The 27,647-nt window shown below is 43.6% G+C and overlaps 1 protein-coding gene across 1 annotated transcript; it reads left to right on the top strand.

Moving 5' to 3' along the window:
* Positions 1–2,289: 2,289 nt before the first annotated feature.
* On the top strand, positions 2,290–26,381 carry CD38 (CD38 molecule). The gene is made up of 8 exons (XM_074147987.1): positions 2,290–2,633; positions 15,563–15,692; positions 16,332–16,467; positions 17,923–18,005; positions 19,772–19,848; positions 20,579–20,671; positions 22,757–22,843; positions 24,713–26,381. The coding sequence occupies exons 1-8, from the start codon at positions 2,395–2,397 to the stop codon at positions 24,792–24,794; spliced, it is 927 nt and encodes a 308-aa protein (XP_074004088.1). The 5' UTR covers positions 2,290–2,394; the 3' UTR covers positions 24,795–26,381.
* The last annotated feature ends 1,266 nt before the right edge of the window (positions 26,382–27,647 follow it).

A 27,647-nucleotide genomic window follows, 5' to 3' on the forward strand; every position in this document is an offset into this window, starting at 1 on the left:
TCCGGTTCGCTCCACAGACCTAAGGGGATGCGAGACCCTTGTAAAACACACTGATTTTCACCTCCTTTCGTCCTTCCTTATTTCACTTTCTCTTCCGTGCTCCCCTCCCGATGTCCTGTTCAGGGAATACTGTTTCATCCCTGCTTCTCTAAGGCACCACTATCATCTTACTTACGCCTCTCGTGGAAATCCTCTTGGGACAGAACATTTGCAAGGAGTGAGTTCATGTTCACTTTCATACTGGGAAAGAAACTACCACCTTCTGCATCACTGGGGGTCTGTGCTTTTACTGACCTTTCTGTGGCCCCCTCCACTCTGCTTGTCCTATTTATTCGTCCCGATGAGGCTGCCAAGGCTTGCTGAAAGGAGGCTTGACATTTACTTGTCTTTGGCATTCCTTACGTAGTTCGAGGTGTTACAAAAATCAGCAGCGAGGACACCTTCCAGAGCCACTGAGTCTGCACTCACCTTATTTATTTATTCTTGATGAATCAACGTCATATCCGAACAGAAGAAAAAAGTTTTCAGACGTCAGGTTACTGAAAAATAGTGGGTTTTAAAGCTTTTGAATTACTATTCCATTGTTCCACTCTAAAAGTGACTCTTAGCCTTACTGAAGATATGTATCTTCAATACCCAGTGCAAGCAGAGATTGCAGTTTTACTGCATAAACTGCTCGGGATAACTAGTTGGGGTTTTTTTCGGATGTGGTATTCGCTTAGTTAATGAAACTAAAGAGCAGCAAGTTGAAAACATATGCAAACAAACATTAAGGGAAAAATAAACCAAATTCAATAATCTCTCTTGTGTATAATAAAAGATCACAAAACTCAGCTGTGAATACCTTGCATTCGTATTTACAGGATGATGAAAACAAGGAACAAATAAAGAACAATCATCCGAGCCTGCCAAGGCAAACCCCGCTTGCTTACCGAAAGGATTATGGTTAAAAACTTCCTTTATGAGCTAATTCTTACTGAATTGTCTCCTACAGAGCTTCCTACGCTTTTTGCAGAGCCTACGATGGGGACCACTGAGGGGACTCAAGCAGTGTCACGAAGAGAGGAGACTGTTACCTCTCTTAGGAAGAGATGACACTGTTAGGAATAGACTAGACTAGACTAGACTAGAATCATTTCAGTTGGAAGGGACCTGCAACGATCAGCTAGTCCAACAGCCTGACCACTTCAGGGCTGACAGCCTGATCTGCCATTCCAAAAGCGAGGCTTCAGTTCTGAGCAAAACCCTCCCAAAAGTTTCCATCATTTTTCGGAAAACAGGATCAGAAAAATTCAGATTATCTGCTTAAAATATTGCTTCCCAGTGAAGGCTTTGGTCAGAGCACCGCATTTCTCAGGTCTTTCAGAACTGTAGTCCTAACTGAGGTGTGTTGCAAACGCCCTTTCTTGGAGTCAACCTGTTAAAGACACACACTTGGTAAGCAATTATTAACACTTATATTAATAATTTGTAGTTAACCATTATTCTGACATTGCATAGCTTCTTTGTTTACATTTTGAGATTTGAGTCTTATTTTATGTTGACTTTTGGCTAAGGATTGCCCCATTTGGAGAGGGGAATGAGGAACTACCTTCCCCCTTGCAGAGAACGCTTAATGCTTCGTTAGGTGATTGCACACAGCCTCAGCCACCCACAATTCACACGCTAGTCCTAGAAATTCATGTGACAACTACTCCAAGCCTATCTGCAAGGGAGAGAAATAAAATACCCCATTGTGTGATGATGAGTTGAACTGAGTTGAACGGTATTTTGATGACTACTGCAAACTTCCTGATTGCATTTGGTAAAGTCGGATTCAACACCTATCGTTTAAAAACAAGTTAATTTAGAGAAAACAGACGGGGCTCATCTGAATTCAGCTTTTTCTCACGCATTAGCTGGAGCACGTCGCTGCAATGGGATCTTTATCTGAAAAAAGGCTTTGGGAGTTTTACAAGTAATTTCCTGAAATTCACTTTTGTGAGTTTGTCCCTGAATTAAACTTCGCAAAGTTTAACTCGGGGGGTGGGGGGGTGGCCAAGCGAGAAGCAGAAGGCAGCCGGCAGCGAGGCTCCCGTCTTCCCGAGTCGAGCCCCGAAAAACCATTGTTTGGCTTTAAAAACGACTGGATTGGCCCGAGCCCGCTGGGAAGGGGGGGTGAGGGGGATGGAAAGTCCCTGCTCTGGACTAACCGGCCAGTCCCATCCCCGGTTCCCCCCGCAGCCGAGCGCTCCCCGCCGGGGCGGCTCCGGGGCGGGCGGGGGGTCAGCCCGGGGCGGAGGAGGAGGAGGAGGAGGATGGGGGAGGCGCAGGGTGGCACGTTGTAACGCTATTTATTTTCTCTTTTGCGCCGGGAGAGCAGTTGCAGCTGCTCTTCGCCGAGTCCCCCGCAGGATGCCGTTCCAGCAGGGCTCTGCCCGGACGCGGCAGCGCACCGTCCTTCTGGTGGGGATCGTGGTCCTCCTGGTCGCCCTCGTCCTCGCCGTCGTGCTGGCCTCTCTCCTGACTCACGGAAAGCCAGAGGTCAGTCCCAAAATGATGAAGTGGAAGGACAGGGGGACCACTAAGAACCTGCAAGAAGTCATCCTGGGGAGATGCTACAACTACGTCATGGCGCGGTACCCTGAGCTGGGGTGAGTAGAAGGCCTGGTCATGCATCAGGTGTGTGAAGTGAACGGAAGAGAGCTGCCTCGCGCCTCCACCCGGGCCTGTCCACCAGGTTTGAGGTGCCAGAGAGAAATCAGGGGGGTGAGACCCCCTCCTCTATAGAAAAACGTACAAATTCAGACAGCAAATGTCGGTGGCCCAGAGGTGGCTTTTTAAAGAATCTACCTGCGGAGCCAATAAAAGTAATACTAATCCTAGGTCAAAGCGTCATCATAAATGGATTTTGCAACTTCCTTAAAGTCAGCTGAAATAAGAGCTGGATTCTAACAGGTCTGAGGTGGAGGTGAAGCAATTTGCTGTAAAGCTGATCTGCCAAAAATCCTGTAACGTGTGACACTGCATTCATGGAACCGAAACTACACTGGAGGGAGGAAAAGAGGCACAGATTTATAGGACGGACAAAGATGTTAGAAAAGCATTGAGAAGTATCTTGGGGCTATCCAAACCAGATGTTTTTAGTGTGTGGGTAAGACGTTGCACAGACAGCTTGCGTGGAGGGGTACAGACAGGGCCAGCACGGCAGTCTCGGGCAAAATCTTCACCCAGTGGTGGTCCCTGCTCAGCCCATCACAGCAGGCAGCACTACAACACCCTGAGCAGCCCGCCGCTCCTCTGCTGCAGAAGAGGGCTCCCCAGGCCCAGTCTGCAATAGCATATTAGCGCTGAGAACCGATTTTCTCATCCCTGGCCCCATAGGGAAAAGCAGAGTACAATATAAGGAGTGTCCCGGCTCCCCCTGCGGGTATTGGGGACACCCAGCTCCTCAGGACAGGATCCAGGGCAGCCAGAATCTCTCAGCAGGGACCCATCCATCACTTCTGTGGCACAAGCCACCTTGTGTCCTCAGGAAGCCTCTGGCAGACACTTCCACCACCCCGGGCAGAGCGCCATGGGGCTGCCCCGCACCTCATCCAGGGGACAGAACCATCCTGCTCTTTGTCTTCAAAAAGACAATTGCCACCTCTCGTTCCCATGACACTGAGCTGACGAGAACAAAGCTGCACATAGTTTGCTTGCATTTGGATTTCTCTCGGCCTCGGATGTTTGGTGCTGGATGAAAAAGCTGATTTGCAGCATTTGAAGGGAAATGAGCACGAGGAAAATCATGGCCTGAGTGTGCAGAGAGTTAAGTTCATGCTTTACATTACCCACGAAGCGGGTTTAGTGAAGAGAAGGGGGATTCTCTTACAGATAAAATTTCAATGCTCCTGAATCTTTTGCAAAATCATGTACATGTTTCTAAAAGAACACATTAATTTATTAATGAAGTATACATTCAATATTTAAATCTGAAATGATTTTGAAGCCTAATAGCCTTTATTACTTATGCTTGTTTTGTTCAAATTGGGGTGCTGAAGATGTAAAAACCACTTTTGTGTGAATATGTGTCCAGTCAATCTCACATATGTTTTCATTCACAACACAGTCCGAATCTCAGCTGGGAGTATCTTTATAAGCACTTATTTCAAGGACACTTTTTAAAAAAATCACAAATTCGTGATTCCATAAGTTTTCTAAAAGGTTTTTTTTACAAGGCATAACATTTTGTGCTATTCTTAATCCGACAATGTTTAATAGCTTCATGGCTGTGAGCTCATCTTCTTCCAGAGGAAATGACTTCTGTACAGTAGGACCCTTTTACGTTTTATTTTATGCCAGAAAGAATATGAAAGTTATCCAAGGCTGAGCATACCGAAAAAGGAGAAATATGTTCATTTACCTGAAATGTTCAGGAGGTTCCTGAACAGAGAATTAAACCTGGGTGCTTTCCTGGGAATCCAGCCTGAGATAACTCGTTTCTGATCCGGCTGAGCTCGGTGCAGTTTGTGGTGTAACCAACCGCTTCTGTCGCTGGCACTTTCTGATAACGAAGCGGGTGCCTTCAGGACACATCAGGGTGCCCTGTGTCTTTCATCCTGTGCTCTTTCGTCATTAATGTAGGTCTTGGATCTTGCGTCGCGTGAGTTCTTTGGTGCGCTTTGTCAAAGAAAAGGAGCAGGAATGGGGAACTGCAAAAACTCGGGCAGGCTTATGAGCTGAGCAAGCACTGTCCTGTACTCAGTTAGGACCTTTGTTTCCACTACTCCCACCATGGGAACCTTGCCTCTTTGGTTAGAAATCTTTTCATTTCCTCATAAATTTGTCCATAGTCTGCTCTTGCCCTTTTAACCTCAGAGCAGCACGTTGCATTTGTTTAAAAAGCCTTGCTTTTTGTAAACTCATGGCCATTTCCTCGTATTTTTACTTTTTTGTATCAGAGCCACTAAGTTCGGTCTTCAACAATATTTTTCCTTTTTTTGAAACTAGCAATCTATTCGCTGCAGTAGTTAGTGAGTGTGACTACTTACTACATTTTGGCATGCTGTACTTCAAATCGGAATAGCTGGCAGGTTTTGGAAAAAGGGGGGATTGTTGACATACGAATATGGACTTTATAATGTTTCCAGATATCACAGATGGATTTAACAGGGGCCACAAGCCCCCATTTAGCTCTGCTTTTGCAACTGCCTGCTGTAAATCATGTGAGAAGGCTGCGGACGTGCTAATGTACACCTTCACCATCACGGCTGCTTCTTACCCAAGAGGGTACCTCCTTGTGCTCTCCTTCCTTTCGCTGGAGCCCGTACGCAGGCAGCACTCCTGGTCACGCTCTCATCTTTCCCAGTACGAACTGTGGGCTGAACCCAAGCCCAGCCAGGCCACCGGAGAGACTTCTGCTGCCTGCGGTGGAGTTTTGCAAGCGCCTCATGCCGTCAGGGTTTATCCAGTTGATTTGCTCATTCTCCAAAATCATGAAAATGTTCAGGTGCTGTATGGAGCTCGCTCGCTAAAGAACAGTTCTCAGGTACCGTATGCAGCAGCTGCTGGTAATAATTCTCTTTAACCGCCTGTGTGCAGTACAATCCGTGGTTTTATTTCTGCTGCTGGCTGGATGACTCTTATCATTTTTACACGTACGGTTTCCTCAGTTAGTCTTCCACGTAGGACTATCATCATGCCAATTTTGAGGAGAAACAAGCAGGGAATACCAAATGCTTCAAATAATGTCTTTTCAATATTAGCCCCATTTTTAGGAAAAGATGCGGATGATGTAACAGCTGGCTTTAGGGGTTTCATTCCCTGCACCCCATCCCTAGATGCACACATTAAAGAGTAGTATTTCATTTTGGCTTCCCTGGAAAGTACTGGCTGTTGCCAGAAGGCACAGCTGAAGCAATAGAGCAATAGTTTGTCACAGCTCAGTAGTATTTTCCTTTTTTTCTTTTTCTTTTTTTCTTTTTCTTTTTTCTTTTTCTTTTTTTCTTTTTCTTTTTTTCTTTTTCTTTTTTCTTTTTCTTTTTCTCTTTTTTTTTCTTTTTTCTTTTTTCTTTTTTTCTTTTTTCTTTCTTCTTTTTCTTTTTTTTTTCTTTTTTCTTTTTCTTTTTTTCTTTCTCTTTCTCTTTTTCTTTCCCAATATTAACAAAAGCTGCAAGTTCTGCTTTCACTAGCCTTGCAAAAATTCCGTACTCATCAACCACGGCCATTAGTATGCATTGCAGTTTTGTCTGAATAAATAAAGGTCAAAGGCAGTTTGGGCTGAAGGAAGGATTTGACCTCGAATTACTTCGTCACCTCTTTCCCAGGAATACGGCCTCCCTCTTGTGGCTAAAGAAGCACTTGCAATTCTCATCCTCTAGGCCTCATGCAATGGCAAATTGAAGTTTAGGAGAGGTTATCCCTGGTATAATCAGAGGAGGGCAGTGGGATGGGGAGTGCAGAGCCAGGCTTGTGCAGGGCCAGGTCAGTGCCAGCTCTTTCAGGAAAGCAACGCTGGTCAAGACCAGCTGCGGAGACCCGATAATTTAGCAGTCGCTTGGAGGATGTTGTTTATGATGGTTTTGCACCTTGATTGATGCCTGCTGGGGAAGAACAGGTAGTAACAGATGTAGCATGAAACCTGTTGATACGAAGGTGACTGGTTTAGTTTTCCTCTTCACCATCTTCGACTTGGGAGGCTGAGGTCAGATATGATCAACACTTTGTCACCTGGGGAAGGAAGGGAAAAGACACAGTATCTAAAAGATCATAATTACTGGTCCCCAAAACACAACAGTGCTTTTTTTTTTTTCAATCAACATTTTCCATGCAGTGTTGTGTCAACATGCAACGTAGATTTCCCCCTTAAATACAATTGGACCAAGTAATGTTATTTCTATTTAGTGGCAAATTCCCATTATAACAGATGTTAAGTCTATAGTTCCATTAAATTTAGTAAAAGTTGGTGCACATTCAGGAGAGCTTTGTCTCCTGACTTCATGAGCATGAATGTATTTTGTCTTTCCACTCCTTTGCAGCCTGTGGGGATGGAGATGTGTTTTGTCAAAAAGAACATATGGAACGTGATTTTATGTGAGATACTATTGTACTTGCAGCATAATTTCTTCCGGAAAGAAATTTGGGAGTTTGTTGTTGTATGCTTACTTTTGCGTTTTGCCTTCATGCTTTGCTAGACATTTTTAATTTCATTTCCTTGTATTTGTTCACTGATTGTTAACACCTTCACATCAAGCATAGCACTAAACAACTGCCATGATTTGTTTCAGTGTCACAAAAACCTTAGCTTTATTTTATATATCCATGACTATGCTCAAACTTATCTGAGATATGTGTTTTTGGGAGGAAAAAATGCCTTGCATAAGAGAAACTTTTACTGAATCACAGTCTTCTGAAGAGTATGGTGTTACTACCAAATGATAACGGAATTATAATGGAATTGTTACACCACCTCTTGTGGTTCCAGAGCAAACAAATGGCTTTATTTGCACTATCTATCTCTGGAAAAAGTCATGGGGGCCAGGTGGACAAACTGAACATGAGCCACCAGTGTGCCCTTGCGGCAAAGGCCAATGGTATCTTGGGCTGCACAAGGAGTGTTGGCAGCAGGTGGAAGGAGGTGATTCTGCTTCTCTTCTCGGCACTGGTGAGACACATCCGGAGTGCTGGCTCCAATTCTGAGCTCCCCAGTACAAGGGAGTCATGGACATACTTGGGGCACATCTAGTGAAGGGCCACAAAGGTGATTGATGTGGCTGACATACAGGGGAGGCTGAGAGAGCTGAGACTGCCCAGCCTTGAGAAGAGATGGCTCAGGAGGATCTTATCAGTGTGTATAAATACCTTACTGGGGGAGTAAAGAGGAGCATTTCTCAGTGGTATCCAGTTGCAGGACAAGAGGCATTGGGCACTGAATAAAATATAGGAAATTCCATTTAAACATAAGAAAAAAATCACTTTTTTTTTAATGTGGGGGTGATCAAAAAGTGGAACGGGTTGCCTGGAGAGGTTGTGGTCGCTTCATCCTTGGAGATATTAAAAACCTGACTGCTTATGGCCCTGAGCAACCTGCTCTGAGCCGAGGGCTGGGCTAGATGATCTCCAGACGTGTCTTCCTATTCTTCCATTTCCTAGAAAATGCTTTTAGACTTGCAAGAGGTCCTTTGGGTAGCTAGGTAACTGGGTCACTAGGATAAACTGTGATGCAGAAACTTTTTGGCTTATCTGGAGCGGCAATGGTGTTGATATCTGTTCCTATGTTCTGTTTGTCTTTTGGTATTAAGATGGGCACTGTACCACTGTACCACTAAGCACACACTGCTTATTAAAATGCCCATTTGTTGCAATGCTTCAGTGCATACTCTTAGTATTTCCCTCCACGTTTCATGTGCCAACGTGTTGACTTTTAATACCTTTTCTGTATTAGCCTTTAATATAGGAAACATGTATAGTTCTGGTTTTCATTTCTTCTGCACTTCAATATTTATAACAAGATTTTCTTTTACGATTGTTGTTCCCTAACTTGTATATGAGTAACTTTGACCATTCTTGTAATTTCTTCATAACTAAGATATAATAATTATAAACATTAACAGTTGTTTGAGTCTTACTCAGAGGTGTGCTTCCACTGAAATATGCGGTGCTGAGCTTTGAAAAGGAACTGGAATATAACATTTAGTAGGCACAAATAGTTATTAGCACTTTAGAATGTAGAGGCAGGGCTACTGGTTCTATAGTTAGTCCTTCAAATGAGTCCTCATGCTGTTTAAGTCAGGTTCCCATAACTATTCTGGGCTATAAGATAGGGCTCCATTTGTGTTTTATTGCCATCTTTTTCTAGAAGCAGTTCATTATAAAGAAAGAATTTTCTCTTTAGCAAGAGATAGGTTCATATGGCAGTGAGTAGCTATTGTTTATTTGTCCTTGAAATAATTAATCGCCAACATATTTATTTCTGCTCTTCTTGGGTATGAACATCAATGCTAGACTGTGAACGGCCATCCAATTCTGTGCAAAGCTCATACTCGGTTCTGTGCAGAAAGTTTACCCTCCCAGGCTGTAACTCCGCTGACAACAGCAACCCAAAGGCTGAGAGTGTCTGAAGATTTAAGGGGGTGATGTCAAAAGGTGCATTGTCTTTCCTCCATGGCCAACATCAATGTACTTCTGAGGGACAGAAATGCTGTTGACATCTGAATTTATCCCTCACTTTGGCAGCTATATGTCAGCTTGTCTGTCTGTTTTCTATATTGAGTCATAATCATATAAAAATTGTTATGAAATGACTATATATTTCTCATATACTCAAACTTCTTACATTTATTTAACAGCAGTTAGATATTTAATGGTTCTTACTGCGAGATTATGTAGGAATTCAAATAATTTTTCACATTTGGGTTAGCCTATGTGTACTGCATCCTGATTACACTACCATCATATATTAAAATCTCCTTGCAGTGAAAGTCTTAATCCCAGACACCAGAGAGAATATCATTCTGTCCATATTGGTCTTCTACACATTAATCAGAAGTATTTGTCAATGAAATACAGTTGAACTTAGTTTTCTACTGCAATTTTATGCAGTCATGCACAGTCAGTTAGCTGCCTGTTCTTTGCCTTCTCTCTTGCTTATTGGCTTTATAGAATTGGCTATACAGAACCATGGCTGGTGGCTCTCTTAAGTTATAGTACCACCCTAGGGCTGAAATCTAAGAGCCTCTTGTTGCTGAAAGGGAGAATCCTGTTCCCTCCCACCTCTCCCTGCTTCAGTTCTTGTGTAACATCTGTGGAGATGTCCGTGCTCAGAGGTGGCTCGCTGATGGTGCCGCTCAGCTGTCATCTCTTGCTAAGGTATGGTGAAAGTTAGAGAACTGTTTAACAGCCCAGAACACCGTGGGGAAATACCACTTTGCTTATCCATACGGATAGGAGGAATAGATCCTTTTTCCCTCTAGGACCTAATGAAAATCTCCCTCAAGTGTCCAAGGGTAAAAACAGATGCAGTCTATCATCCCAGGAGACGACACCAAAATAAGGTATTAGCAAGGAGCTCACTCACAGTCATACTAAATCTCCGGTCTGTTCCCTTGTCCTTGTCCTGCTGCCACCTGCCACCCTTGAAGCAGGGACTTCTCCTGACTTCCTGCATTTATGCCACATCCCAGCAGTTTTAGTTCTACAATGTACTGCAAATTCATGTTCTGGGGAAAAAAAAATATCTGCAGCTGCACTAAGCCATTGAGCAATAACATACTTTCATTTAGATCATTCTTCTAGAAGTGTTTTTCCAAGTTTAATATTAAAAAGAAAACAATACTAAAAATACACTTTCTAATCAAAGGGTAAGATGCCAGCTTAAATTGGTTCACTCTGTTGAAGACATGGCTCTCACTTGGAAGCTTACACTGTACAGCAACTATGAACCCTCTGTCAAAACGCAGTCCAGGTGAGACTGCTGCCCTTCTAGAGGCTGTGTCCCACTTACAGACCGTCGCTGAAAACACCATCTGCTTAAGCAGCTTGGTTTTTCACCCGGGAAAGCTGAAATCCAGCCAGCAAAAAAATCTGCTTACACAGGTGAACTCTTCCCTGGTTTATAGCTGCCACCTCTTGGCTCAGCCCTTCCAGGAAGGGTGATAAGGCTTAGTGTTTTCCTGGAGCACCGATTTGTAACTCACATAAAATACTCCAGGAGCTATAAACCAAAGCCACAGATACAACTGCCCTTATAATCCTCTCATGCCTGCCAAGGAAGAAGGACTGGTGTGACAAGGAGCTATCGTCTGTTCCAGGTCATCCCTCGTACATGAACACACACAGCCCTGAATTGCACCCAGGGGAAACCTCACCTTGTACTTCTTTTTCCAGACCTCCAGACTCCTCACCTCTGACGTGGGGAATTTAATTGCTCTGCCTACAGGCAACCTTTGCAAAAGTCATCTTCCTCTGAGGCAGAGATCTCTGTCTCTGTCAGTTCCTGTGATGCTTTCCTTACTGGCTTTTGAACTATTTAATTAACAGAGAGCAGTACTTACAAAATCAAGCTGCCAAAAAACCCAAGTATGTCATTCTCATATTGAGAAAAAGTCAGTTACCATAAATGTTATGGTGGCAGACACTTTGCAATAATTAAACTAAGTGGGTAGTGAGAGGCTAGTGCTCATTGAAGGCGTTGAGATTGACAGCTCTTCCACGATTTTTTTACTTCATCCTTTCACTTGGTAATTTTTCCCCTCTCTATTATCCTAATGCTAAAAGCAGCAGACAGTAGTCTCCTCAAATCCTCATGGATGACAGTATATTGGCCGACCTCTCTTAATTCACATCCCTCTGATTTTTAGCACAAAGATACCTGATGGGAGGTTTTAGGTGCCTGAATCATAGGACCGAAGCCGCACGTACCCATTTTCTGACTCAGTGGTCTGGAGATGGGTCGGGCCATCAGCCGGCATGAAGAACTGTACGCCTTTGGGGTTGACCTCAGCTGCTGCTCCTGAGAAGTCCCTTCTCCCGCCTGATGGCAGTGTTCTCCTCGGGTTCCTCTCCTCCAGCCCGCTGCTCTCCTTTACTGCAGACGATTCCAACTACAGCTGCCCGGGCTGGGCTTGGCAGCGGCTCCAAAAAAGCTGCTCCAAAACAGCAGGGAGACACGGCGAGGCTGGAAGAAGGGAAAGGGCAGCAGAAGGAAGCCCAAAAATATTTAGGGTGAAAACGTAGCAAAAGGATTCAGGGTTGCAGAGGGCTTCCCCTCAGCACAGGCATAAAGGTTATTGTTCATTGCATAATTTTTTCACAATGTAAAGGAATGGCTACTCATAAGCTCACATGAAAAAAACCAAATTGAATATGGATGTATAAATTGCACTGCTGCTTGCAGCCATCAGAGTGTACCTAAAAGAGGCAGATAAACTGATACACAGGCAAACATGGGTCTGTTAGATGCAGGAACATCGCCACACCATTCCGATCCTTTGATATGCATTCTTCTTCTGAGACTCTGGTCCTTCGCAGGTCCAGAGAATGACTTAGACACCCAGCAGAGTGTGAATTGGTCTTACGCCTTCAAGGAGCTTTGTTATAACCACAAACTTCTCACTGACTTTTTAAAGGCCCAGATTTCTGAGCGCGTTGGCGCATATCCGCATTACTGTTTTGGCTAACGGTGGGAGCAAACGAGAAGGATTTTCTTATATAAATTGCAACCGCTGCCGAGGTTTGATCCCTGCAAAGGCCAGTTACATAGAGGGCTCTGGGGACTGTTTCCAGCTCTAACTTCAGAGCCCCACCACAGAGCCACAATTAAAATCTCAGTGTGGCATTGTCATGTTTTAGAAAGAAAACTTGGGAGCTTGGAAAAGCCACTATTGACTGCAGGGGAGACCACGTCTCTGCTTGGTAGAGTGATTTGAACAAGATGGGCAGAGTTGACTGAGTTCTCCAGGACGAAGCCTGTAAATCCTTTTTGCTTGCAAATCTAAAACGGGTGCCATACTTGAAGCACCTCTCTCAAATTTCTGAGTAAAAAAGCTAGAGGCAACACGGCCCGAGGAAATGCTGCCCTTCTTAAGATGTTTTTAGCATCCAACGTCAGTCCAGTGCCAAACTGAAAGCAAGATATTGTTCATGGTGTAACTGAAATCAGCAGGGAGGAAACTTGTCCTTGATATTATACCAATTAAGTCCATTTCAATTGGGGATGAATTTGCTCCGTCATGTCCAGATAAAGAAAAAAAAAAAAAGAATTACGAAGTAAAGAAAAAGAAGATTTATATTAGTAGTGATTTTCCAGGTAGCTCAATGCCATCCCATTCCTTTAAGTGAGAGGATACTCTTTTCAAGGTTAGCCAGACCAGTGTACTGATGTGCAAGAGAAGCTGTCCATTTTTCTAATATGCACATTAAAGTTTGGCTGCTAGGATTGCTGCTAATGGAAATACTCTTGGCCCCGGCTTCCGTTTGATAGATTCATGTGATATTCATAAAAAAGGTAAATGGATAGAAATACTCAAATTCATTGGCAAATGCAACTTCTACCCAAACATAAGGACAAATGCAGGATATGCTTTGCAGTGTCTATAATATTTGGATTTAATAAGGAAATGTAGTTTGAATGGTTGTTTGTATCCCAGCCCTTATTCGATGCTATACTGTATGCAGTATATATAGTCTCTGTCTCCAGATGGTCATAAGGCGAGCTCTGCAACCCTCGCTTTCCAGAGAAAGGGTGGCAGGTTCAGTTCCTGTGTTTACAGCATGTTTCACAGCATTCCTTCTAGTCTGTTAGTTGCTATTTCACATTTAACAGCATTTCCCAAACTCTATTCCATTTAAAAAAAAAAAAAAAAGGGTTGAAAAAGTTAAACGTAAAATTAGAGTATATTTATTTTACGTGTCACTGAATTTGGGTTAAATATTTCAGATTCTGTAGTAGAATAAAAGGCCTTAAATATTTCAGCATAAACAAAGTTAGCCTCAAAGGAGGAAATCCATTGTGCATAAAGGTGTGATAATTGCAGATACAATGCAGAATTAATCCGCAGCCCAAAAAAAACCCAGAAAAGGAGAGCACAGGAGGCCCACAGCAGTGTGATACATAAGCCTATTCACCATGGACTTTGACTTTTGATACTGTCCTTTGACAGTGGCTTTTGATGCTGTCTCCCCTCACAGCCCTATGTGAGGGGATGGAGTCTCCTTCTCTGGAGATACTCAAAACCCACCTGGACACGTTCCTGTCCAACCTGCTCTAGGTGAACCTGCTTTAGCAGGGAGGTTGGTCTAGGTGATCTCTGAAGGTCTTTCCCAACCCTTACCATTCTGTCATTCCGTGATTCAGTGACTTCCGTATATGAATTAGATAAATTTAACTGGTAGACTGAGGATCTCTTTCTCTCCCTTCCTTCTGTAAATGAGCAAAGAAAACAAACATTCTGTGACTGAGAACTTCCCAATAAGAAGTTTGGAGCAGACTTAGGAGGACAGTTTGTTTCTCAGGCCTTTTTTGGCAAGGCATATGTGCTTGTTTCAACCTGAAACTGTTCTTGCTGGAATTTTTACCATACCAAGTGCCAGCGAACTTCTCATATTGTTCTCAGGAGGCCCAGAGCTACAGCACCTCTCTGCCACTACTTCAGCTCCATGTGAGTTGAATGCTGCACATCAGACAAATGTTTTCTTGTTGTGCTGGAAAAAGGGACAGATGAAACTTTATTACTAGTGCCTACCTCAACAGTAAGGCTGGAAGGAGTGGCGTATCTTCCTGGAGCTGGGATTAAAAAGTGCTAAAGTTTTTTCACTGCTTATTTTTTCATATATCAACCAAAATTAAAGTTCTGTGTGACTGGTAACCTCTTTGAGATGTGAGGCAAAAACCTGTATTTCACAGAGAAATATTTCATATCAGAGAAATAGCTTTCCAATGGCAAATCAATGAATTATTTTTATTCAGTTGTAAAAATATACATGTTGATAGGTGAGGAAAGCAAAAATGAAATAGTGTTTAGCTTTTGCAGTTATTTTTTTACATTGAAGGTCTGTATTGTGATTTCTAACATGCTGCTGAAATTGCCCAGTTTCTATAAAAGCCCCTCTTCATGCCTTATAATTCTTCTGTGCGGTGCAACTAAAAGTACCACATTGATTACCAGCTGTAGAAGAGCTTCCCCCATTTGAAGGCCACTTCTATGACGTTAAACATATAGTTCTGCTCAGCTCCGCCAGGACTGTGGATGAAGACTGTTCTCTCAGATAGAAGAGACATCCATGCACATCATCAAGTGCTGAGCTTGGTGTCTTGAGATGCCAGAAGGCTGATGCTTTGAATTCGTGGCTCAGCAAGCTGTCTCGGCAGGATTCTGAATCACCTCGGTGGTTGTTGGTTCGTACTTCTCGTGGCCGTGACTTGAGTCCAGCAGCAGAAATGCTTTGTACTGTGTCTGTCACTTACCTCTCTGCTTTGGGAATAAAACCTAAGGTTTTCTTCTGATTCCTTGAAAAATATTTTTGTCTTCTGAGAGCAAGCTTAAACACTTTGCAATATGAAAGGATAAATGAGCAGGTAACCAATTGTCACCTATGGCTGTTAACATTGCTATATATATAACAGATTTCAGGAGCAGCTCACAAAAAATAAAAATGAAAAAAAAAAAGAATCCTGCCAGGAGGACAAATCTTTGGACAGATTAAAAACTGTGAGCCATATAAACGTCTTTGAGATGTATTGATGCTTACAGCCAAGCCCTACAAATTCTCTTTATGATACCGTTGACTGTGCAAAGCCAAGGGGACATCTGCACTGCTCTTTTTAAGGGACAAAAACATAGAGGGCATTCAGATATTGCAATTAACAGTAATTTAAAATGCAGGAGAGAGAAAGAGATATGTTTTAGAATGCTTATTCCTCAGTTTGTGTTCAATTTGCTGAAGATACTCTGCATTTTGTAATGGATAATGTATTTTGGTGCCTGAGCATGGTCAGAACTCTTTTAAAATCTGATCTCTAGTGGTTGACCATAACAGGAGATCCTTTCACTGTCATAAATATTCATAAATACTAACTAGCTATGTTTTAATCTTTCGGCAGAGATAAGGATTGCCTAAAAATATGGGAATCACTAAAACATGCGTTCATTTACAAGAATCCCTGTAACAGTACCTCAGAAGATTATCAGCCTTTAATGGAGTTAGCGAGCCATCCTATACCCTGTAACAAGGTAACCCCACAGCGCACGGTGGGCTGCGTGGGGCGGATTGTGGTGGGACTGTGTGTCTGTGCAGTGCTCCCAGTGATGGATATTGTCCCTAGTCACTTGTGAGTGTCTGTAGGTCGACGAGGATGATATTTTGCTCTGTTCTTACTGCAAAAGCATTATCACCTTTGGACCCCAGTGGCCCTGTTTGTTCTCTGTGGCTGGAAATCATCCCTGTGTAAAGTTTGCCTCAGACCTCAGTCCTGGGATTGTGCTGGTGAAGTGATGGAGATGTCCCTGTTCCCTGAGCATACAGCTCTCTGTAAGGAGCATGCTGTCGTGGAGTTAGAGGCACAGTGCTTCCAAGAAGCTGCTCTTCCATGTGCAGTTGAAAAGCACGCAGCAAATTAGGTATATATCCTATGAGAACTAGTCAAAACCTTTCTTTCAAAATGGTGTACAGGCTGAAGATGTCCATTCCCACAAAAAATAACCACCCAAAAATATTTCGGAAATGGGACTGTGGGCTGCAGAAATAATAACTGACCCACTAAAACTCAGACTCCCTCATTATCATGAAAAATTTTTGCTTTTCTCCAGGAAAATTTCCTGACCAGCTCTAGTATAAGTATCACTTATTAGATGTTCTACCTTATTTCACAGTCACTGTTTTGGAGCAAGACAAAGGACCTGGCTCATCGTTACACAAAATCCAATCAAAATTTCCTTACCTTGGAGGACACCTTGTTGGGTTATATGGCTGATACGGTTTCATGGTGTGGAGACCCCTCTGCCCCAGGTAATAAGTCCTATTTTTTGCAAAACAAATCAGAACACTGGAATTTCAGTTTATTCTTTTCTCTTGTATATCTAGACCTAAAAACAGCCCTTTTCACTTATTCTTTTCTTTAAATTAGTTTAAAACCTTAACTATATTTCTGTCCCATGTTACAGAAGAATGAAAATAATACTTATATCTCAGATTAATTTTAAAACCCACAATTTTTTGGCTACTATTAAAACAGCAGCTTGCTTCTTGGACTAATGGTCGTATCTCACCTTCGTTATCGAGGTTACTTGGTTCCTTCCTGTGACTTCTGCAGGACAAATTGCAAAATAAGAATGCCATTCAAGAAGGTCCTGGCCATAGGCCAGTCAAAGTGGCGGGGGCGATATGTAGGTATCCTGGGGTTATTGATGCCCCCAGGGCTGCTGGGTTGGTGCTTAAAGCTAGCAACCTCTCAAATGGGCTGGAATTACTGCAAACGTTGGGCGAAGTTTAATTTTTCAATGCAGTCAGACAGCATTGTCAAGAGCCAACCTGTTTCTTACCTTTAGGACTACATGTTTTCTCTTCTTAGTTTTCTGAGAATTATTTGCATACAGGGCCTGGAGCTGCCTCCCTGTAACGTGTGTCAGCAAACAGGAAAACCTGCGAACACGTTGTCCTGGGTTGAGAGACACAGGACTAACTTTTCTTTTAATGCTGGGGAAAATTACACTTTTAGAAGACTCTAGTGTCTGAATTTGTGAAAATATTTACTTTATAGCCAGCCAGGCTCTGTGGGATTCAAGGTTAGTGTTTTCAAGCCTTGCCAGGTGCAGGGACAAGGAGGAGCAAGGCCTGGGCATTTGGCCCAGGCTGGCCAACAGGAGTATTTCATACCATGAACGTCATATCCAATATAAATTAGAAAAGTTTGCTGCGTAGCGGGCTCTCTCCCTGATGGCGGCGGTCCAGACAACTCCTTGCGCCGGTGCCGGAGCCCTGAGGCCTTCCCTTCCTCCTGAAGCCATTGCGCTCCCAGTGTCCGACATTTGCTGTCCACTGCTGGGAGTGCACGGCTTCTTACTGATATAATCGGCTGAGTATAATTCCTGTATATCTTATATCAGTATCGGGATTAATACTGGTTCTTTAGTATTATTGTTAATTATTTAGTCTTAGTCTATTAAATCTATTTACACTTCAACCCTTGTGTTTTCTTTGTGTTCCCCGATTCCCCTTTCCGGGTGGGGAGGGGTCATCAGGTGATAGAATAATTGTCTAACGACAATAGATTGTTATGGGTTCTCTCAAACCATAACACACATGCAGATTCCTTTTCCTCTTAGAACCCTTTCCTCATGTAGCCTTTTGCTTTGGCAGGAGGCAAATCTTTTTGACATCATTAATCGGCTGTCAAAGACACATTAACATTGCAACAATATTCACTCTAACCTTAGCAGATCTATAAAATTTATTTCTTCTCAGGAATCAACTATGAATCTTGTCCAAAACGAAGCGAATGTGAGAGCAACCCTACCTCTGTGTTCTGGAAAATGGCATCCAAGATGGTAAGAGCTAGAATAAACCTCCCTGAATCCGAGAATGTTGGAAGGCACTAAGTTCCTGACACTGCCAAAATGCGAGCTTGAAGATTGGACTTAAAACAAGGAATAGCAAAAGTTCGCACAAGTTTTAGCCTTAGGTGCTAAAAGTCGTGGGTTTGGAAATTTGTATTTGTACAATATTTAATGTCACTGTAGTTTGGGCATTCTTATTTGTGGACAGAGACTGTGTGCCAGTGTCTAGAACAACCCTTGGCAGGCAGCTGGAGCTTTGCAAATGGTATTTACAGTAATAATAATCACCACCTTGATTAAATCACAGGACTGAAATTGTTAAAAATAAAATACATTTTAGTATGTTAACGTTGAGAGCAGTGCCCAAATTAGCACAGAAATTTTCCAAGCAGCTGAGAACCCCCTTGCACCTTCCCGGCATAACCCTGAAGAGCACATCCTGCCACCACGGTATCTGGTGAGGTTCCTACGAGATACCCACCCATACGCACATGCCAACTCCCAGCACATGAATGAGAGACCCTGCTGGTTCAAGTTAAGCAGTTAGCCTGGCTTTACTGAATCAGCACTTTACAGGAAAAAAAAAAAGCAAGCCAGAAAAAACCCTGCTCTCCTGTATCAGTTTAATTTTACATGTCTCAAGACGAGTATTAGTAGGTGATTGCCCAGGTGGAAAATAAGCATTCCTGTACGCTTCAGCTTCAGTATGTAAGAAAAAGCTTACTGACCATAAAAAAAATTGTTTTGTGGGTAAGCTAGTGTACATAAATTTTCCAAGCTCAAAACAGTTTCGGTGTTTTTATTGATCCCCCCAGTTCCAGGGACTGGGAGGGATAAACCGCCGCAGAGTCAGGCTTGCTCGACTGCAGGCTTTCTAGTCCTAATAAATTTAAGATCTACTAAAACTCATGCTTATTGCATTAGAAAGTTACACCTAATGAATGTGTCCTGCAACTTCACAGCTCTCGAGAGCTGAGTTTGAGCCACATTTTTTAGACGTAAGAGGACTTGGAAGATCTGTTAAGTACAGTCATCTGTGGTAAGCTTTTTAGAAATTCTTTGTTTTACCGATGGATTATATAACTAGAGTGGGTACTTTATCTTGTAACCTTAGTAGCCTTCAAATATTTGGACAAGAGCAGTGGTTACACGGTCCAGAAATTTAAAAATCAAATCAAACAAAACTCAGTGATGAGTTTCACTAAAACCACCGAGGAGAAAAAAAAAAAAAGCCACAAAAGAACACAGAATATGAGTCACAAGGTAACGAATACGCGATGGTTTGCGTGTCCTTAAGCTTGGGGTACCTCTCTTCTGGCTCGTCCTCACCACCTGAGTTAAAGCAGTCTGAGGGTTACGCCAAGTTGACTGAGGGAGGGAGCAGCCCCATCAGAGAGCTGTAGCTGCTGGGGCTCTGGGAAGTTGCATCCCCCTGCGAAAAGAGCATCCCCCTGTGAAAGCTGAAAACAGCAGTGGCAGCAAAGTTTCTATACCAATCCCATCGAACCTCCAACTGCCAATTGATAGCTGGCTATTGCAGCTTTATGACAGTTTTGTCGTAGCCTTTAGAGGCTTTTGTTTTGCACTGACGTGTTTTGTTAGAATGTTGGCCAGATCCTCTGCTTGTGTAAGTCAGTCCTGGTGACATCAAAGAAGTCACAGTGATTTCTACTAGCCCCGAGTCTGACGTGGCACGGCGTGTAGTGTATATATACAGAGTATATACACAGAGTATAACGCCCATTTGTTTTGTTCAGTTTGCAGAAGCAGCCTGTGGTGTGGTTCAGGTGATGCTCAATGGATCCATAGAAGCTGGAGCTTTCAGGAGCAGCAGGTATCTACAGAGCACGCTACCACCGCTGTTTGTGTGCGGCCTGCATGCTGGTGAACGTGTCTTTGCCAGTGAGTCCCAGTGCAGAATGGATTTTGGTAAACTCATGTAGAAGTCTAAACCATTTGGTGTAGAAGAGAGGATTCTCTTAACTCCTCCTAGATTGTGACTGCAATTTAAATCCTTCTGAGGGTATGAGGGTGGGATATCTGGCTATCCAGTATGCTCTTACTGCATAAAGTAAATTTATTATTACAGTTTATTTATTCACTATACATGAATGACACGTTTCTAATTGTTGATGGAGCTGACTGGATTTTCCCCCCTCCAGACTGCGCTTCCTTGCGTTACCCGGTTGGAAGTGCAGTCTTGAATAATATTGAAAGATGAAGAATGTGCTGCTTGGGAGGACAGACACCTTCATTTCCCTTGCACCAAATCAAACCAGTAGCCAGTAAACCAAACAGGAGAAAAGGCACTAAGTATGGAAAAACTTCAACTTGTTTCAGTCTGCAGGCAGTTTCAAAAGTTCTTGTGAAAGTGATATAAGAACGGGGAGAAGATCTTTTGCCACAAGGTAATCAGATAGTCTGTGAAAATCCATTGGCAAGATAACATTCTTACAGTGAGAATAATAGCAGCACTAATAAGCACTGGTATTTGGGGAACATACTCTGTATATCTTACTTAGATAATTAAGAATGTTTTGCTTTTTCATGTCCCATTCCTACAGCATTTTTGGAAGTATTGAGGTCTTTAACTTAAATCCAGACAAAGTCTCTGCAGTACACATTTGGCTTATGCATGACATCGGTGGGCCTCAAAGGTAAGTCACGCTGGTAAAAAAACCAATAATTGGTGTGTAGAAGGCAGAGGGTGCAGCTCCGTTCTGACCAGTGACTGGCTAACAGCGACACTCTCTTAAACCTGCTCACGAAACCTGCTCCACGTTCACTCTCCTAGTTGCTTACTTTACTGGAACAAATAACGTTTTTACTGTTGTTTTCTTCGGTATGTTTTGTAGGTGCTGCTGAACAGTTATAGCTAAGACATAATGACATTTTCTTTGCTTTCAAGAGGTCTCATGACCTTTAAATTCCTCCCAGACCCACTGAGCTCTACAGGCCCTCATTATGGGTGCAGCACTGAAGTCACAGAGCAGGCTGCGTGTGCAAGGGTGAAGAGCTGGAAAATATGTTTTTCCACAGGAATAGGAGGCCTCAGCCTTTCTGAGTGAGCTTTTCCATCCCGATCAGATTTCTTTGCTGACCTATCGCATTTCAAGCATTGAGCATGAGGGTCAATGCCTTTGACCCCTATCTTCAGAGCCAGTTCACATGGTTATAATGCATTGCCATGGTTTCTCCCGTTCCTAAGGAGCCCACACGCCAGAGGCAGCAGCTTTGATGCTCTGGGTCAGGAAGGAGACCGTGATGATGCAGTGCAACTCAGGAATGAGTGTGAACCCAGCAGAGACCCTTGCTCAGACAGCCTCACTCTCTGACACAGTGCCAGCTCCAGTGTTCCAACCCCTCCTCTAGCCCTGACACTCAGAAATGTCTTTTTACCACGTAAAGAGACATATTTCACTGAATTTCACTGAATTTTTTTTAGAGTTGGAAGGGACCATATAGATCATCTAGTCCAACTCCCCTGCTGAAGCAGGATTGCTTAGAGAATGATATTAGACAATATCTACCACAGCTCACAGGCATGCATCTACCCTGTGGTCAGCATGCCAGACATATTCTTGTCCCCATTGCATAGAGGTTTGCTGAAAAAAAAAGGACGTTGGGCAATCCGTACATTACTTCCCCCAAACAAGGCACTTGATCTTTTCTCCCATGATTTCCCAACATCAGAAAAGCCATTGTGTTCCTCCTCAACATCTTCAACAACCTGGTGCCCTGCCAGCCTTCCTGACACATCCTTCTCCTGTGCCAAGTTCACACCAGTTTCCTTTTTATTTTCTACTTGCTTCCAAGGAGAAAGAGGAAGGGCAGCTCCGATATGTATTCCTTTTATCTTCTGATTTGTATCCCATGTTGAATCATTGATAACATCTGGTAAGTCTTGTGAACAAGGAAGAGCTGGCTTTGCTTCCCACTAATGCCATATGTTAGGAACTGGATTTGCCCTCATGTGTGTCCCATGCTCTGAACCAGGAGATGATTTTTATCCCGAGGTAACAAGTCTTTTGCAGTGCCTGTGTCTCTGAGATTTGTCAATCCTCTCACTATAGCTTTGGGGACCCTTGGGCAATTTTAGGTAAATTGAGCACAGAGATAAAGTTCTCAAAGGTATGACATTGCTACTTGCTTCATGAAACCATTAGCTACATGGAAAATAAATGTAAAAGTTAGGGCTTCTACTAATGGAAAAGTGATTGAAACAGCCCCTTGTCAAAACAGAGTAGCAGTAGCCACAGACTGAGTCAAACAGATAGGAGATGCTTATACTCTGCTTCCTCCTGTGTTTTCCGTCTGCTTCCTATTGTATGTCCAACCTGTTTCCATGGTTGGCCCTTTCTTATCACACAGAGGACTTGATCACTTTGTCCTTCCACAGATTTGAATGAGCCTTATACCATGCTCCTGTGAATGGAGGCAACCAGCGGCTCTGGAGCAATTCTAGAGCACATTGAACTGTGAATGGAATTGAGTTAATTCCTACAGACACCTTCCTGCACAAAGTTCTTGTGCAAGATACACAGTTGAACATCACATAATTTCTACCAGCAAAGGCCCAACCCATAGCCAAAACTCCCCAAACCCAGTGGACTTTACAGCACATCAGCAAACAAGCTTTTAAAGAATCTTACCTGAAATAAGGCAAAGTGACACAGTGTGGAATTTAGCTGAGCTGCTTGTACGCACAGGGAACACAAGTAATGAAAGACTTTTCTTTCTAGTGAATCCTGCTCAGGTCATTCCATAATGAGGTTAAAAAGCATCTTAGAAGAGCGAAACTTTACTTTCACCTGTGAAGACAATTACAGGTAATTACCTGCTTTTATTGGTGTCAACTTGCTAACATAAAACTAATAGTGCACCTCCCTCTTGATTTAATATAAGTTTCCTGGTTTAGAGCAGACTCCCCTCTTATTGCCATCACATCCCTTCGATGTGGCTGTGTGCTTCTTGGGGGCTTCCATCCATGTTGGCTGGATCTGGGGCTTGCCCTCTGCCCAGCAGTCCAGGAGGTCACCTCCATTGCACGTGTTCAGTTGCCTTCAGGGAAGGAGGAATCCAGCCTCTCTCAGCAGATTTTTAATCTGACCGGGATTTTACCTACGATAATCACGGTCAATAGGCAGCTCCCCTCCCAGCTGCACGCAGATAACGCAGTATATCAGGGATGGTCCTTACTTCCTTCACTATAGTTTGAACTTACTTTCCATCCAGCTGCTTTGTCAGGGAGTGAGGCATGAGAAATAAGTATTATGAATTACTATAATTCCCCATTGTCATGATAAAAACAAGAGTCTGGGAAGCGTAACAGCCCAAGTTCTGACTTGCCTGAAATCTCTATCTGCCTGCTGAGGAGATAAGAAAAGCCTGAGACCCATTATCCCCCTGTGTGGGTTCAGAGACCTTCACACAGAGCAAAAGTGTTCTTTAGTGACATTAAAAAAGCAACAAGGGTTCAATATTACTCATATCTTATCTGTCAGGAACAGCTTTTCAGAGTGAAGGACTCATACTGGGATAAGTAAACATTTCTATGAACTACTGAGTTTGTGACATTAGTTTTAAATAAGGAAAAGTTGGTCTGCAAAGGAGAGAAATACCTTATCTGTTGCTAGGATTTTCATCTTGAAGGCAGAGCAATATATTGCTGTTTAGATATTGCTAAAACTGATGAATGGGTACTCTGCAGATTGTGAAGAAATTAACACTGGTGTGGTGAATAAATCTGCCAAATGGTGATGCTCGTGTTCTTGCTTTCTCTTTGGGAAACTGCAGCCTTTAACCAATACTGCCAGGACCTGTAAGTAGGGACGAGTTATTTCAGCCTATGGCGAAATAAGCTAAGGGGCCGGGAGGGAAGGGGAAATAGGTAGTAGCTTAGATCCCTCCTGGCTCAGCACAAGGAGAAACCTGTAACAACATCATGAAGGGTTGTTGACTTGCTCATTGCTGTTAGCTGACTAAGATAGATAACAAGTGGGGCTCAACTAACACATACATAAATGACTGTGTGATTAATTTAAATGTTTTATATACAGAGAAATTAAGCGATTTACATGCGCAGTAAAACTCTTGAGGGTAGACCCTGTGAGCTAGCTTCGCTCCCCTGAAGTCGCTGCAGACAGAACTCTGTGGGTCTGTACCAGTGGAGCATCTGGCTTTTCATGCCATGTAGCAATTGATGCTGATCATTTTCTCCTGCTTTGGTCAGCAGTGTCTTCCAGAGGTAACTGATTCACTGGATGTACTTCTAGCAAAAAAATGTAATAACATCTGACATTATTAGCAACAGCTTTACGTTGTAGCTGGAGGGGTTACCCCTGGGTGAGCAAGATGGGTGAGCTCCAGCACGGCAGCAGCTCTGTCGTCAGCGCAAGAGATCGCACTTCTTTTTCATAATTAGTTTTGTTATCACAGAGGAGCTGACATGCTGCGAGTTCACATCCTACTTTATTTCGTACTCACTTGCTCTTGTCCCAAACCCCTATAAACATCAAAGCTATCTTTCTGTGGGAATATCTAATAAAAAATTATCCTAAGAAAAGACATCCGCTTGATAAGCGCAGGTGTAACATGCACTTTGACTTTGACATTGCATTTGCTAACTGTGGATTTTTATTCTGTTGTACTTGCCAAGTGATTACTAAATATTTGTTTGGTTTTCTGCCTTACCACAGGCCAGTTCAGCTCCTTCAGTGTGTGCAGAACCCTGACCACACGGACTGCTGGCCCTGCACCAACACCACGGCAGCTCCGTGAAGCGCAGCGCTCGGCGCCATGGAAGACTTGCCTTGTTTGTGTGTAAAGCTGGAAAAGACGTGGCTGCCTAGCTTAGAGTGATAAAAGAGTAGCGTGGTGTGTGCTGAGTCCATAACCACAAACCCTTGCTGTGATACTAACAGCCAAGGAGCGGGAGATGGTGTTTTAGGTGTGAGAACTGTACACACACACACACGTGCGCGCACTCAAACATATTATTTCAGAGGGGCCAGGGGCATGTTCAGTGGTTGAGGGCAGAGTCTTTGCCCTGGTTTGCTCCTCCTATACAGCTCCCCTTGTGTCCAGAGCATCAGAGCAGCGATTCCCAGGGCCTGCAGAGAAAAGAAAGGGACTTTCCAGGGGAGGGAGGACTTGCCTGGATCAGCGCTCGGCTTCCTCCCTGCTGGAAGGCTGGATGGGAAACGACCAGGGCACGCTGCTCTCCTTGCATCCCAGTGCAAGTGCCCAGTGGCACATGATATAAATTGTGTTTCTCCCAGGGACTGTGGCATCTCTGAGCAGGTAAAGCAAGTGATGGAGGAGGCGGAGCGGTTCTTACCTTTTAATGGGCATCGCAGTAAGCGGCTGGTGGGGAAATGGCTGAGCTGAGCCAAGACCAGAAACCGCTCAGAGGGTTGCCAGCATCTGTATGAACGTGTCGAGTGTGTAGCTGGGGAGATAAAATAGCCATACTGACTCAGCCAGCCCCATTAAAATCCTACTGGAAACACCACTGCAGTTCAGATTACATTTAATTCTTAATATAGCAGTAAGTGTAAGCCTTCCAGCTTTCATGAAAGGTCCCTCAGGCCACAACTTGGCCATCCACTGGAGCAGAGACAAACATCAAAAGTTTGCCACAATAAGGAGCCTCCCCTGAACCGCCATCTCTGAGGTGAAATGTGGTGCCTCGCTGTGTGTAACCCACAAGTGCGGACATGCGTGGTGCACCGAAGCAGCAGGTTTCATTGATTCCCTTTGATTTCCACTTTGCCGGTCTCATACGCATATTCAAGCGCGGTGTTTATAACAAAATAAAGATCTGAGGCCAGCTTGTGGCCTCCGCTGTAGTGCCTCTGTGCGGTGCCATCGACACTACGAGAGCAAGCAGGTTGTGCTACAGATGACGCTCCTGGGTGTCACAGAGCCAGCGTAACCAGCCATGGCCAATCCATGGGGCAGACCCAGGTTTCCATGGCCCAGAAGGTTATAGCCCTGTAGGTTTTAGCAGTGACAAGCCAGAGTGCAAAGCGTCCTTATGGAGCAACACAAGCGCGTGTAATTTCGAGCATCTTTAGATGAACCTTTGCTCTGTAACGCATAGGCCTGCACTGAGCACAGTTGGACCACATCCAAGACCTCACCCAAAATGTTTACATTAAGTGAAATGTATTTTTATTTGCAGCCTGTTATGTAAGTACTTAGATGCGTCAAAGCAGATACATACCAACACTTTCAAATAGGGTATTTCTGACTATAGGTCAAGAACTTGTCTTCACGCTTGCTTTTGTACCTCTTCTTTTGTAATATAAAACGTTGGCTGTAACATCGAGAGCTATAATAAAATTGCTGATGGCAAACGTTGTTAATTCTGTTTCACATTCTACTTAACCTTAGACTGAACACAAAAATAAGCCACTTCCTAAAAATAATTTAGAAATTCATTCAACGTATGAAACTCCGCATATACCCACCCAGGAAAGCAGAGGAAGGTCACAGCACCTATCTGCCCAGGGAAGTGGCTGAGGCACCATCCCTGGAGGTATTTAAAAGATGGGTAGACATAATGCTTAGTGACACGGTTTAGTGATGTTTTTTTATCAGAGTTAGGTTGATGGTTGGACTAGATGATCTTAAAGGTCCCTTCCAACCTAGACAATTCTATGATTCTATGATCTTCCTCAGACCGTACTCGTCCCACTTCACTCTCTGTCTTCTATAGAAAAGTCATCATCTCTGTAGGTGGCTGGAAGTGGCACATCCTGTCTTTATCTTGAATGCAGACATGCAGATATGTATGTTGTTGTCAGCCGTATTAGTCAAGAAAGATGACTCTTCTTATCAGCAGTTACATAGTAAAATGCTATAGAAGGAAACCTGTGTTTTTGAAAGCTGAGGTGCACACTTAATACAGGTGACTCTGCTGGAGTAAATGACAGCTCTGTAACACAGATGCTTTGCATGAACATTGCCCCAGAAAAAAAGACTTAATTTTAAAGATATGTAAAAATGACAGACCTTTATAGGGAAACTTGGCAATAATCACAGTAAACATTAGGGAAATTATTTAACTTGTCATTGCGTGGTTTCATTCTGACCAGTTACTCTGCTGCCAAGAAGGGCTGCAAGTTTTCTGGATCTGCAGGTGGATGTGCTGTGGGCAGGGGGGGTGCAGGACACTCATTTGCTTTTCCCCTCATTAGCACTTGTTGCAAAGGGAGAAGAGGCAGCACAGGTACTGTGGCTGTCATACACTCTGGATGCGCCTCAGGCCCTTTTCCCAACACTGCTCTCGAAGTCCACAGCATGGTGTCATCTACTGTGTCCTGCTGCTAGCCCTTAAGGAGGGACCATTAACATTGTCCCCTAATGTGAGGGTCTGTGAGGGTGGTGAGACACTGGAACAGGTTGCCCAGAGAAGTTGTGGATGCCCCATCCCTGGAGGTGTTCAAGACCAGGTTGGATGGGGCTTTGAGCAAGCTGATCTGGTGGGAGGTGTCCCTGCCCATGGCAGGGGGGATGGAACTCGATGGTCTTTAAGGTCCTTTCCAACTCTAACCATTCTATGATTCTAATAAATACTATTTATTCGTACAGATGCACTGTAGGTGTACATCTGGCCCACTAACGCAG

Source organism: Numenius arquata, chromosome 5 (assembly GCF_964106895.1).
Source record: "Numenius arquata chromosome 5, bNumArq3.hap1.1, whole genome shotgun sequence".
Lineage (NCBI taxonomy): Eukaryota > Metazoa > Chordata > Aves > Charadriiformes > Scolopacidae > Numenius > Numenius arquata.